This window comes from Rhineura floridana, chromosome 6 (assembly GCF_030035675.1).
Source record: "Rhineura floridana isolate rRhiFlo1 chromosome 6, rRhiFlo1.hap2, whole genome shotgun sequence".
NCBI classification, from domain to species: Eukaryota; Metazoa; Chordata; class Lepidosauria; order Squamata; family Rhineuridae; genus Rhineura; species Rhineura floridana.
The window spans coordinates 136,955,823-136,970,505 of NC_084485.1; the positions used below are offsets into that span (position 1 = coordinate 136,955,823).

At 39.3% G+C, this 14,683-nt stretch overlaps 1 protein-coding gene across 9 annotated transcripts in view; it reads right to left on the minus strand.

Annotated features, from left to right (window-relative positions):
- Window positions 1-287: 287 nt before the first annotated feature.
- NR5A2 (nuclear receptor subfamily 5 group A member 2) overlaps window positions 288-14,683 on the minus strand; it is a 165,880-nt gene continuing 151,484 nt past the window's right edge. For 8 of the 9 annotated variants that reach the window (XM_061633939.1, XM_061633934.1, XM_061633932.1 and 5 more), the window contains one exon: window positions 5,110-5,365. In XM_061633939.1, coding sequence (XP_061489923.1) covers window positions 5,203-5,365 — 163 coding nt within the window. In that variant the 3' untranslated portion in view covers window positions 5,110-5,202. Of the gene's footprint in view, window positions 5,366-14,683 lie in introns of all 9 variants that reach the window. The other variant, XM_061633933.1, reaches the window with a different exon arrangement.

Genomic DNA, 14,683 nt, shown 5'->3' on the forward strand with positions numbered 1-14,683 from the left:
GCTCTCCAAGGTCTTGAATGAAGGTCTTTTCCAAGCCTGCTAACCTTTTAACTGGCAATGCCAGGGACTTAAATTTGGGATTGTCTGCAAAGCTTGACTGCAAAGCTGTTAGTTCATTAGGAGTAAGAAACTTAAATCTATCTCATTGTCATGGTGCCTTCTGAAGCTTTGGAATGAAGGGCTTCACACATCTACATAGACAGACCTTTCTGCATCAATATTGTTCTCCACCTCTGCTATAGGATTTTTTTCCCAACAAGGTTGGCATAAAAACAATTTTAAAATGATCAGAATGGCCATATCAATATTTATTGAAATACTGGAAATAAAAATCCATAGGTGTTGAGAAAATTCCTGGCAAGAATTGACATGAGACAACATGAACTTCACAGATACAGTAAGAGAACTTTAACAAGTAACTAACTGCACATTCTAAAAGGGTTGCATGGATTCAAATGCCAGGCAGCTGCGGAACATATTTGTAATACAAATATTTCAGACACTACAGAATGTCTGGTTACAAACACTGAACAACTATAAGAAACCAGCCAAAGCCAAAACCTTTGTATTTTAGTCTGCTTTTACTAATATGTAATCAAGAAAGCAATTGTAAGTAAATGTCTTGTTACAAAGTGGTTAACAATTAACATTAGCAAACTTGGGCAATCAGAGGGTTTCTTGGAACCACTGATATTGGCTAATGTGTGCTCTAGTTTATTTGAAACCATTTCCACTAATCATTTTTTGCCTTTAACATCCTTATATTAATTATCTGGTTTTGTCTATTAGATAATTGTGCTTTGTTAGTGGTTTTATTCTTTTTTCACATATTCAGTAAAATAAGCCATGGTTTTCAACAAAAGGAGTTATAAAATACTGGTTGTGACAGGGTAAAAATCCTCACTATCCAGGTCTATATGTGAATAAACAAATTCATAGTTACTTTTTACATGCCACTGGTGATCACTTGATTTGTTTTCTTCTAAAAGGAATGTTCTCATTTGTATAAAAAATGGGGGGTGAACTGTTATTGTCAAAAGATCCATAAGACAAGAGTTGATGGTGCATGATACAAATACTTAAGAGTTGCACATCCTGGGCTTAGCTAAGTTTGCTATCCCCACCCATCTTTACTGCATAAACAAATGTTAGAATCCAGGGCAAGTTCTTCAGATGGATACTTTCTAGGAGTCTTGGATACCTCCTACAAAAAGTGTTCTTCCCAGGCCATAGTTCTCAGCACTGCTACCAATGCTGCTTCAATTCTGCTGGGTGAACACCATATTTAGTATTCTTAGGTTAATGGAGACAGGGTAGTCCTACCATTTGATGAGGATGGTACCAATAAAGGTCATCATTGTCAAGTATTTAGTTTCTTATTGGCTGGGATTCAAATAACTACTTTAGATCCACCCAAGAGCTTCAGTGTGCCTAGTGAAATTCCTGATTCCCCCTCCCATTAAACAGTATACCCTCAAACTCCTCTGTTTCAAAAGTTGCATGAAGAGTTGCTGTTTGATGCCAGCAAATCCAAAGTCCTTTGTTTAAATGGTTCTTTGGATCCTAGCTGTTTATTTTTACCACAGTGAAAGCCACCATTTTGATTTTCTGCCTCAGGCTGACTTTCAGTGAGGTGTCTTGAGGGTGGTCAGTCCTGAATGCCCAATGTCGGCCTTGTCATGGGACAGCAGAAGTATTGGTAGTAGGGCTGGTTTGTGGGCAAGGAAGTACCTCTTTGTATGAGCAAGAATTTCCCATAGTTCATTCCTCCCTCATTCCCCCATGGGTCTGATCTACATGGTAAAAGAATATTAGACCAGATTCATGGGGTGAAAAATATTCTGTTCTGTACTAATATAAAAGAAATAAATGTTGTCTTTGGTATACAATGTCCACTGCTTAGAAAAGAATTTTCTAAGAATGCACCTCGTTAGGTCCACATGAAACAAAGGCAGGTGCGAATCACTAAATTTACAATAGATTTTAAATAAACCACATTTAGAATTATAAAGATTTACAGACATTTAATCAAGCAAATGATCTTAAACTGTAAAGATCCTTGTATGTCCCTGAACTATGTTCCACTAACTTGAAGACATGCTGTAATAAACACATATATTTGGCTTCTTTATTCTGGCTATATTTTTATATAAAGATGAAACCAAGGAACAATAAATTAGCATCATAATTGTCTACAATGAAAACTGTGATATACATTATAAATAAACTATTAAAAAGCCAGCAATTTTCATGAAAACAAACAAAGCTAAGAGAGATGTTTTTATACAGTTTCTACAAGTGATTGTGCAGCCAATAACCTAAACATATAAAATTAAAGTATAAATGAGATTCCCTTATTGATTTTAGTGTCTCACGACATACAGTAATTAAGTACTGGTAAACTAATTACCAATCAGAAAGCAACATTAAGGAAATCACTGCTTTGCAACATCATCACAGTTTCCCCTCCCACAGGACTAACAAATGTAAACAACCATCATCTTTTTTTCTTCAGCTATGTAAAGTATTAATACTTTCCCCCCAACATATGTTGATCTGCATCTGTATAGTTACCATCCAGAATTTTGAAATAAGGCAAAGCTTTCATGACAGTGGCACTACATTGTATAATACTGATACCTTCGTTTTGGATTGAGAGATCATTTTTTGTCCTTCTCCAATATTTGTTCTGCAGCAGACTTTGGTCTCCATGGTCACAGCAGTATTATTCTTCTGTCCTCACATAACATATTTTTGTTAGAATAATTGGGTTAAAATGTGTTGTCTGACTCCAAAGACTGTACTAAAAATGCACTGTTCTTCAAACGATCAATAATACTAACCAACCAGCTTATACATTTTGAGAATTTGTTTTCTTGCATAGGTAAAAGTATTTTGCTTATTGGTCTTTTATTACCTACAGTGTGACCCAGAAATTAGTTAAAGGTGAAGTACTTGGATTTCAGCTGGGGAGGGGAGAATCTCCTGATGAGGGGCGGGGTGGCTACATCAATACAAGGGAATGTATGATTGTATAATGCATTGCATTCTCCCCTTGCACAGGTGCAGTCCCTGAGATGAAGTCATCTAAGTTGGAAACCTTTCAAACACATTTTCCCTGGGCCAGATCAGGGGTGTGTGGCCAAGAGGTAGAGCCAGGGGTAAAAACTAACAGGTCAGGGCAGAGTGAAGAAACAAAAATCCTTAAAAGTAGAGTGAGTTCAGAAACAGGTGGATGGATGATATACCCCAGATGGAATCTAGTTAATCATGGGTAGAGTCAGGGTATAATTTGGCAGCTTATTAGTGGAGCCTAGTGGCAATAATTTTTGTCAGTCTTCAGTTATGGAGACTTGTACAGCATTAGCACCGGGCAGCTTTGGGCAATTGCTGGGATCCCAGGCCTGTCAGTAGGGCCCACTGGCACTGGGTACCTAACAATGCCCCCAATGTAGCATTACTCTGGGGCATAGTGTGGAATGGCACTCTGAGGCATAGTGTGAATATTAAAATGGCTCATACCTTGCTTCCATTGTCGCCAGGTAAGCCCATTGGCAGGGGTCCACTAATGTAGGAGCAAACCCACTAGGGTGCTTTTCCAGGTTTGAGAGTTTGTCCAGGTCTGGGGTCCTGTCAAATCTGGAGTTGGCCCTGTCTGACATTTATTGGCTTTTCAGATCCCGATACTGGCTTCCTGTCAGACCAGTAAAACGTTGGCCCACTGGCAATTCTAGAACAAACCTGCACAACACGTGATGCACCAAGCTAAACACAGCCTACCAAACAGTAATATTGTACTCAATAAAGCTTCTCCTATTCTTTGCAGTCTCAGGCAGGCAGCAGAAAAACAATAACTTAAGATGTTTACTGGGCCGTTGGTGGGCTGCAATAGATTTCTGGCTGTCTACATTTGAATTTGTGGTGCAGGTGTTCTTATGATGATATAGAAACTCATGGGACATGGCAGTCACAGGTTGGTGAGGAACTTGTGCAGTGCACCCATCACCATGTCTCAAACCAGATGACCAACAGGGCACGGTCTGAGATCACTGAAATTAATTCTTAAATCCAAGTAATTCAGTTTAACTAGGTTGCAGATCAAGTTGGCAGGTCAAGAGGTGCTACCACTTAGAAACCCAAAGAAGAAATACTGTTTTATTTTAGATGACAGCCAAGAGACTGAGTAGTATCCACGAGCTTATTTGGCACTAAAAGCTTTGAGAAGCCATTCCAGCAATGCTTGAGTCACTGCGCTGGAAACACGATCCAATGGTGGTTGCTTTGGAGCAGCTTAATTCTGATGCTTGTAGCTGTTCCTCCTCCTATTGGTGGAAGAGGGATACTGCCTGGCTGATCAACAGGAACACAATGACAAAAACAAACTTTGGAAACATATTAAGAATGTCACACTAATTTATGAATATATTTTTTCCATATTAGCTGTTTCCAGGCCTGAGTTACAGACAGTCCAAGCTGCACCTCCCCCCAGGCTTTATTTGTTGGTTGGTTGGTTTTGGTGGTGCCATTATGTTTGTGTGGGTACATATGTATATTATGAAAGTGGCCTACTCAAGATCTTTATTACAGATTGGTGCCACACATCCTGTTTGGAGGAGAAATAAGATACAGTCCTTGGAAGGATGACATAGGGAGATCGCAGTTTTACTCCCTTTAGAAGTGTTTTCAGTCCTGCTAACCAGAAGGGATGTAGTGCACACAGATCCCCTTGCTCTGTTAGCTGAAAAACACAGATAAAACATGTTCCTAAATTTCTCCGTAGTGGTAACTGGCAAAGTTTTGACTTACAAGAATTGTTCCTTTTTTGTCTGTCTGTTTCGTTTGACATAGGCAATGGTATCCATATCCATTTGAAATCTCCTTTCATCCTAGTGTTAAAGTCCTATAAATGTTCCTTTGGGGAGACTGTGTAGCGTTTGATTCACAGTTTGCAATTCAAATACCCTGATACATCACTTATTTTACTATTAAGTATTTGATTATTATACCATTTTTGGAACAAAGTTCCTTTAAACCAAGTTCTTTTAATTGGTGTTGCTTGGAGCAGTTCAGAGTATTTTTCTTTTTTCTCAAAAGCAAAAGCTTTAAAAGGATATAATTTATGCTCTCTTTGCATGCAGCATTTCAATTAGGAGGTTATTACATGGCACATCCCCATTCAGGTGTTTGTAGTAGAGGTATTCTTCAGCCTGCATGCTGATCCCCCGGATTTCCGGGAGTCGCAGGAGAAGCTGCCCAAATTTGTCTGTCTGCTGTGGATAGTTGCACATTGTGTAGTCCAGCAAAGCAGCATTCACTTGTTCTTGAACACCTTCCACCAGCTGGAAGTTCTCTAGGTTTTTGACATCTGAATAAAAAAGTAAAAAAAGACACAATCACACTATGTATATTGTAAAAATAATTCCTGTTTGCTAAAATGGTGTTTCACTTAATGACTGCATTTTATTCTTGACAAAAGGATGCTTTATATGCTGCTGAATATTCAGTTAAATCCCTCTGCCAAGTTCCCTGGGAAAATGATCACAGCACAGCTTTAGTGGAGTGTCTTGTTGAAATTCTGCATGTACCTCAGATCAATTAGACACCAATGGATTTTGAGCAAGGTCAACTGTCTCTCCCCCCAAACATACCTTATGGAAGGAAAGGCTGAAGATTCCTAACATAGAGGACTGTAATATATTGCCAGCAAATGAGTCCCCAGAGGAAGGTGTAGCTTTAACCCGACATATTACACAATTCATATAATTCTATATTAATTTTTCTGACCCAAGGTGAAATCTCTGTCCAGGGTATGATGTAGTTAATTCTAATAAAAAATGACAGGGTTCTTGTTTCTTTTTGACATTTTCTGAATTATTCTGAAAGCCTTTGACTTGTCTACCCTTATGCTAATGAACCATCTGGTACACTCCAGTGACTGCCAAAATAACCTGCCTGACCTGAATCCCTCAAAAGTATATTTTTCAATTACTAAGTTCTCTCTCTTTCTCTCTCCCTCCCCCAATGGAAACCATTGTCCTTTAAACATATTGACTAGTACATTGCATGGGTGCTAGATGTCAATATATTACTTTGTCTTGCTGCTGGATGATTTTGACTGTTTCTGGAGGTCAAATAGTTCGCAAATATTTCCAAACATCCTATACCTACTCATCTGCTTCAGTATCACCACTGAACCCTAAAGCAAACCTACTGCTCTAGAAGTCCGCCTTTTGGGCTAGGATGTTCTAGAGCACTGAACTCAAGATCTCAAGGGCAATTCAGGATTTCCAAATTACTGAGAGGGAAATACTTCTTTAAGAAGGGTTATTCCAGGCCACGTCTAGAGTAGAACCCCTGACTACTCCCAGATAGGTGGATTCTCTCCCGGTCTGTTAATGCATGTTTAACCCTCACACTCTGCCCTTTTTTCTGCCTGTCCTCTTTTCACCTCAACACCGTCTCCGTTTTTTGTCTCTGGCCATGAAACCAAGGGTATATCCATCTGTGAGAAGAGGTGATCCTCTGTACAGGGACGGGAGTGGAGAGATAATGGAACATATCCAGATATTTTAAGTGAGTTTAATTATATGATGGCCTCCACTGCAATGTACGTATGAACCAGTGAACTGAAAGCATTTTTGCTATGCTGCATTGCTAAATGATGCAGCCAAAATGATGGTCTTCTAAAGCAGGAAAGACTTCTAACTGTACTGACAACCAATCACTCCAGACAAGCTCCTGGTAACTGTGATAGGATTTATATAATTGACAACAACCAACTTTGCCCTGTGGTCCCAAATACTTTTCAGACGGTAGCTGTTTGCAACATAGTGTAAATGCTTGTGATATTGTGCTGCTACTTCATGCTGCTTCCTCAATCTGTATTTATAGGCAAAACCATTTCTTATTCATTTTTTATTGCACTGAACATTTTTGTATTCAAAAGTAAATTACTCTCACGGCTAAGCCCCATGTCTTTGTTTCTGCATAGTGTGAGCTCCTTGGTAGCAATGAGAAGAGCACAGATCTTAGAACAGACTAAGATTTGCTCTGGAGGTGTTTGGTCCAGAGGTATTCTTCATTTATAAAGTACTGAGTGTCTTTGAGGTCTTGTTACCAGACTTGAGGTAAATTCCATTAGTTCTATAGCCATTGATAATAAACGATGAAGCAAAACCAAATGGTTCACCCGTAAAGAGATTGTTATGACAATTTGCATGTATGATGGTGAGCCAGTTAGTGATGTGCAGTGCTCCTATTTCATGTCGGAATGTATTAATAATTTTGTCATGGAAATGTATGGCTTTTAAATAAAATGTCTCATGCCAGTCTGATTTATATAAAAAAGCAAAACAAGCAAAGTGGCAAAAGACAAGTTTCTAGCAAGACTAACACTGAAGGGAAAATATATTAAATAAATTATGCCTCTCGAAGTATTTCTGGTGTCTCTTCCGCAGACTTTAAGATTAGATCAAAAATCATAATAAAGTTTGTCTGGTTAGATGTCTTTTAAATAATGATGTCCATAATTGGTTGTGCATTAAAATGCATATTAAGTGATCATTTTAATCTCCTTTATATTGTAATGGAAGGGGGAAGGAGAAAGAAAACCTCTTTGTTACTGATGCTTTAAAATATGTTTTAGTTGCATCTGCAGTGTAGAGGCTTTTGATTTATTTATAGAAAATTATTTACCTTCTGGAAAAAAAGACTGTATGAAAAACTAATGGCAAATGTTGGGGAAATACAAATGCATTGTCAGCAGAACTCTATTGATGTCAATGATGCCATTAAATCAAATCCATAACTTTAACAAGACAATCTTTGGAGCTTAAAGCACTTCTTCTACTTTTTTTTTAGGTATCCAGGTGCCTTATACATCTGAGAACTGAATGTAGTGTCCTTATGCTTAAGCATAATTTAAGATATCAGCATTTCCAAGTTCTAAAACAATTCGGGCTTAGGGCAGTATATAAATTAAATAAAATTAAATAAATAAATAAATAAATAAAAAATGGTGGAAATGGCCTCCTTCTTCCTATGCACCTTTTTTAGTTCTAACTACAAGGAAAAGCATTTTTTGTGTTGCCTCAGTAAGTATGAGTCTCTTATCTCTTCCACTTTATTCACTCAGGGACTAATTACCAACTTTTTATATGAAACAGTCTTACTGTGTGCACATAGTGGGGCACATCCCTTTCCCCATCTTTATTGGAGAGTAAACCCCGAGGTCTTGTATAATAAATCTTATTTTAACAAGCACTTGCAATAGCATTTCTGTCAAAACATGGGATTTTGTCTCCTCTATAGTTTACTTCTGAAGATAAAGATTTTTTTTTTTGCAGAGGTGCCAGTTTTAGTTCTGTAGTCACTCTAAATATCTGTCAGCATTCCCTTTAAAATCCCAAATTTCAATGGCTTGTCCCTTCCCTGCAAAACAGATTTTAGGTCCAGCTTTTTTATACAAAATTCAGCTTGCAGAGAGTATATTTGCATATATATATCTTTTTTAAAAATGGGTCTGGCCTTTAGAGGGGGAGAAAAATAAAAATAGGTTTCAAGGAGGCTTCTTCCCTTTTTTATATTTGAGACATGAAAAACTGAAATTTGGTGCACTATTAATCTATAGAGAACACAGACTGGTTTGGGAATTTTGAAAATGAAAAATGAAAGGGAATGAGAGATTTAAGCCTGAAAATGATTACTGTGCCAGAGCTGTGTAAGTACTTTTCAAAGAAAGCTAATTTATTTTCACTGCACATCTTGGATGTTGTACTGGGTGCACTTGCTGAACCTAGGGCCCTCACAACTCTTCACCCTCATGTATATTGGAATGTAGTTAAATAATGAAACAAAGGAGCCTCTTATTTGGTCAGTGTAGATTCCTCCATTTTAGCTGGGCATTTAATGCAAGCATCAGAATACCCTGCTAAAATGAAGACAGTACCCTGGGATTTGCATCAGAATACCCTGCTAAAATGAAGGGGGAAAACCTGGGTTTTAGAAGCGCCTTGCAAGGTGCTTTGAAGTCTCTACTTCAGGATTTCAAAGCACCTTGCATCTAACATCATAGTGATGTCAGATATTGACAAGTGGGTGGATCAGCCATTTGTCAAATTTGGCCTGCAAGTCCTGTTGAGCCACAAAGGTTCCCCACCCCTGATATACAATGTGTTGACACAGGAGCCAGAAAAGTACAGAACCCAGACCCTGAGGAAAGATGATACAATGCTATGGAAGTTTTCCTGTGTTGCTGTTGCTCCTGTGAGATTGTCCCCACAGACAGGGTTGGTTCATAGATGCATGTAAATCACTTGAATGCTTTGGCATCAAGTATGACACATGTGTAACTGGGCATTCACAGATAATACACCACAGACTTTTCTATCATCTCAGGCAGTATTGAAATTGGTATTTTCTCTCATTATCTCAGAAAGAACTTCTGTATTGTCTCACATCAGCTTAGACGCAATGGGTTGTATCCAGTGCTGCCCCAAGCAGGATTTCTCTGGCGCAACGGGACTTCCATTTCCTGTCCTCCCTCATGCACCCCCAAAATCTGCTCCAGAGGGTCCCCTGACCCCCCAGCTGGTTCTAAGGGTATGCAGGCCACTAGAGGGAACAGGAGAGAATAAGAGGAAGTTTCATTGCACGCATGGAAGTCCCTTATGCCAAAGGAGCTGCAGCACTGGATGCGGCCCAATAGGTAGTATCCAATGTTAGTCATACTCAGTATACCCCTTGAAGTTAATAGACATGACTAATTTAGGTCCATCTATTTTAATGGTTCTGCTCTTGAGTATAACTTTGATGAATATGATCCAATGCTTTTCTGCGGTGTCAATGAACACATTTAGTTGTGAAGCATTATGTGGATTAGTTAGTCAGCTGCAACTGCTCCCAAACATTCACAAATTTCTTTTGGAATTGCTGAGAAATGACCTCCCATTTTTAGTGATTTTTCTAATGCACCTTGTTAACTGTAAAAAAAACCCCATGATGTGCAATGAAAATAAATTAACTTTCTTGGAAAAGTACTTACAAAACTCATTCTCAGTTGTCCTCATTGACATAATCACATTGCCAAATCTTACTTAGTGAGTTTGTAACATGGTGACATCATCACGTTCACTGCATGATCCCTGATTTGGTGAAATCACCAATGTAACTAATTTAGGAAATTAGCAGCCAGGGAAAAATATGCTGAAGCTGCAGCAGCCAAGGGAAATAATGGCTATCAGCAGATTTTTTTAAAAAAATGATGAATCTCTGCACAACTTAAGCACCGGTTGAGAGAAATTTCATCCAAATGGCTAGTTTTTACCTGAAAATCAAAATCTAGCAAGCCTACTTCATGCTGACAGTAAGTCATGAATAGACATAGAAAAGACATAAAGATAAATTATCAATTCCTCTTTTTGAGGAAGAATTGGAGGCTCCAACAGCTGGGTAAATTCTGATGCACACACCATGGTCTCTTCCTCATTTGGATTGTGCTGCCTGTACACAGTTCATTATTCCCCATGTATATTGTGTGGAGGAATCTTCATGGATTGTTGATACATAGCTTGTAAGAACATAAGAACATAAGAAGAGCCTGCTGGATCAGGCCAGTGGCCCATCTAGTCCAGCATCCTGTTCTCACAGTGGCCAACCAGGTGCCTGGGGGAAGCCCGCAAGCAGGACCCGAGTGCAAGAACACTCTCCCCTCCTGAGGCTTCCGGCAACTGGTTTTCAGAAGCATGCTGCCTCTGACTAGGGTGGCACAGCACAGCCATCATGGCTAGTAGCCATTGATAGCCCTGTCCTCCATGAATTTGTCTAATCTTCTTTTAAAGCCATCCAAGCTGGTGGCCATTACTGCATCTTGTGGGAGCAAATTCCATAGTTTAACTATGCGCTGAGTAAAGAAGTACTTCCTTTTGTCTGTCCTGAATCTTCCAACATTCAGCTTCTTTGAATGTCCACGAGTTCTAGTATTATGAGAGAGGGAGAAGAACTTTTCTCTATCCACTTTCTCAATGCCATGCATAATTTTATACACTTCTATCATGCCTCCTCTGACCCGCCTTTTCTCTAAACTAAAAAGCCCCAAATGCTGCAACCTTTCCTTGTAAGGGAGTCGCTCCATCCCCTTGATCATTCTGGTTGCCCTCTTCTGAACCTTTTCCAACTCTAGAATATCCTTTTTGAGATGAGGCGACCAGAACTGTACACAGTATTCCAAATGCGGCCGCACCATAGATTTATACAACGGCATTATGATATCGGCTGTTTTATTTTCAATACCTTTCCTAATTATTGCTAGCATGGAATTTGCCTTTTTCACAGCTGCCGCACACTGGGTCGACATTTTCATCGTGCTGTCCACTACAACCCCGAGGTCTCTCTCCTGGTCGGTCACCGCCAGTTCAGACCCCATGAGCGTATATGTGAAATTAAGATTGTTTGCTCCAATATGCATAATTTTACACTTGTTTATATTGAATTGCATTTGCCATTTTTCCGCCCGTTCACTCAGTTTGGAGAGGTCTTTTTGGAGCTCTTCGCAATCCCTTTTTGTTTTAACAACCCTGAACAATTTAGTGTCGTCAGCAAACTTGGCCACTTCACTGCTCACTCCTAATTCTAGGTCATTAATGAACAAGTTGAAAAGTACAGGTCCCAATACCGATCCTTGAGGGACTCCACTTTCTACAGCCCTCCATTGGGAGAACTGTCCATTTATTCCTACTCTCTGCTTTCTGCTTCTTAACCAATTCCTTATCCACAAGAGGACCTCTCCTCTTATTCCATGACTGCTAAGCTTCCTCAGAAGCCTTTGGTGAGGTACCTTGTCAAATGCTTTTTGAAAGTCTAAGTACACTATGTCCACTGGATTACCTCTATCTATATGCTTGTTGACACTCTCAAAGAATTCTAATAGGTTACTGAGACAGGACTTTCCCTTGCAGAAGCCATGCTGGCTCTGCTTCAGCAAGGCTTGTTCTTCTATGTGCTTAGTTAATCTAGCTTTAATAATACTTTCTACCAGTTTTCCAGGGACAGAAGTTAAGCTAACTGGCCTGTAATTTCCGGGATCCCCTTTGGATCCCTTTTTGAAGATTGGCGTTGCATTTGCCACTTTCCAGTCCTCAGGCACGGAGGAGGACCCGAGGGACAAGTTACATATTTTAGTTAGCAGATCAGCAATTTCACCTTTGAGTTCTTTGAGAACTCTCGGGTGGATGCCATCCGGGCCCGGTGATTTGTCAGTTTTTATATTGTCCATTAAGCTTAGAACTTCCTCTCTCGTTACCACTATTTGTCTCAGTTCCTCAGAATCCCTTCCTGCAAATGTTACTTCAGGTTCAGGGATCTGCCCTATATCTTCCACTGTGAAGACAGATGCAAAGAATTCATTTAGCTTCTCTGCAATCTCCTTATCGTTCTTTAGTACACCTTTGACTCCCTTATCATCCAAGGGTCCAATTGTCTCCCTAGATGGTCTCCTGCTTTGAATGTATTTATAGAATTTTTTGTTGTTGGTAAGAATCCAGTGCACTGACTAAATGCATCCGAGATCCATTACCATTGCTATTTATCACCCTCTGTATCAAAGCAAAACAACTACAAGCCCAATTGAACTCTTCCAACATCAATATAAATCTGTAAACAGAATATTTCCTAGGTAGTGGTTTTGCATCTGCTGAGGATTTCAGTTACCGAAGTCAGCATTGCAAGTGTTGAGCATTAAAGACAAAGCATTTTGCATTGAAGGGATATCTGCTGAAATAGTTCCCATCATAGATGTGAATATTTTCCTTCCAAATGGGTCATTTGTACAACTTGCTCTCACACAGTTCCATAAATGCCACCTCTCCATGACGCAAGTCTCATGAGATCATCTGCAAGCATATTCTATGAATGGCCTATTTAGATCAAATGTTTTCACATGTATGCACCCATGGAAATCATTGAAGACATCCTTCAAGTAGATAAGGGCTGTGTCAGAACTGGACTTACAGGTTAGACTTCTCATGATTTGCATTATGAGGCCCCTGTTTGGGTCTCATTATTCAGTAGTTGTTCAAGGTAATAAGAGGCAATGTGATAACTCATCATATCATACAATCATATTATCAGGTATTGATTTACTATGTAAACTTGCCTTTAAGAAGCCCAAAGTTAAGCCCCTTGATAAAATAGGTTTCACTGTTTGTAGCCTACCAGGATTTCAGGAATGATTCTCCCTTCTTCCACGGTCTTCTCTCCAGAGAATGCCTTCCTAAGCCTAGAGATCCCTTATGGAACAGGCACAATGTATCTCCATAGGAATCCTACATTCCCTTTTCCTTGACAGGAGATACCTTCCACCCTGCCAATGCCGAGTCTCTTTTTCCAAACTCAGTTAAACTGCATGACTGTTTCTCTCTGTGTCTGTTATCCTATGCAAATTCCTGTCTTATCTAATGGTTGGACACTGTCAACTAGTTCTCAAAATCTGAAAGAAGGTAAGCTAGATGGATGGCAATAGTGTTTCTCATATGATGTGAGGTAGAAAGACCAAATGGAAGATAAGATGGGCTCCTGCTGGGACGAAGGGCAGTATATAAACCAAATACAGTAGGGCCCCGCTTTACAGCGCTTCGCTTTACAGCGTTCCGCTAATACAGCGGTTGTGAATTGTAGAAAGGCGCCGCTTTACAGCACTTGTTCCCCCTTTACAGCGGTTTTTTGCCGCTGGGCGCCATTTTGGGTTAATGTAAGTCTATGGGATCCGCTTTACAACGGTTTTCGCTTTACAGCGGGGGTCCGGAACGTAACCCGCTGTATGAGCAGGGCCCTACTGTAATAAACAAATAAAGATCATGGAAGCTGCTAGCTGCTGCCACACTTTTTCAAAGTAAAGGACCAAAGGAAAAGACCCAAGGAAACTAGTAAGCAGGAAATGCCAACCAAGGAACAACTAATGAGTAGTCAGCATTTTCTGTGTAAGAAAAAGGATAATGACCTTTAATATCTTCAGGTTCAATCAACTAGAAGGAGGAGTTTTGTTTTTATAAAAAAAATGAACCCACAAGTCAACCACATAGACCAAGAACAGTACAGGTACTTAAAACGTTTGTTCCTGGCCTATTATCAAATATAGCATCATAATTTTCTGTCATTGCCCTTTTTTTACTGTGGACATAAAATATTTTAAAGTTCATTGGAGTGTCAAATAATGGATACATTGTTTTGGAAGTCTTGCCTTTTTAAAGTGCATTACAACAACCAGTGTGCTTCATTCATGCAGAAATAATAGGTTAGGCTCAATGATATTTTCTTTTAAATGCAGGATAAGATGCTTACATAGTAGAGGAATGCTGGAATTATTGGTGTGAATCTCATTTCAGCTTCTAACTATTAAGGATAGCTAGAATTACAATTTGTTACAGACCAGTTCACAACTCAAATAAAAGCACATTTTACAACATTTTATGGCATCAGGCTGCCGTGTGTATTATTTAAAATTATGTTTCTCTTCTTTTTAATTTTTTTAAAAGCATGTAAAATGGTGCCTTCTTTTATAACAGATCATCTATGCTTTCTTTCGTTTGCTAGATTGGAAACCCTCTGAACCAAGAACAATGTCTTTTGACATACAGAGATGAGTGTTTGGGGCTGCCTCCTATAACAAATCACTATACCCCACAATGAA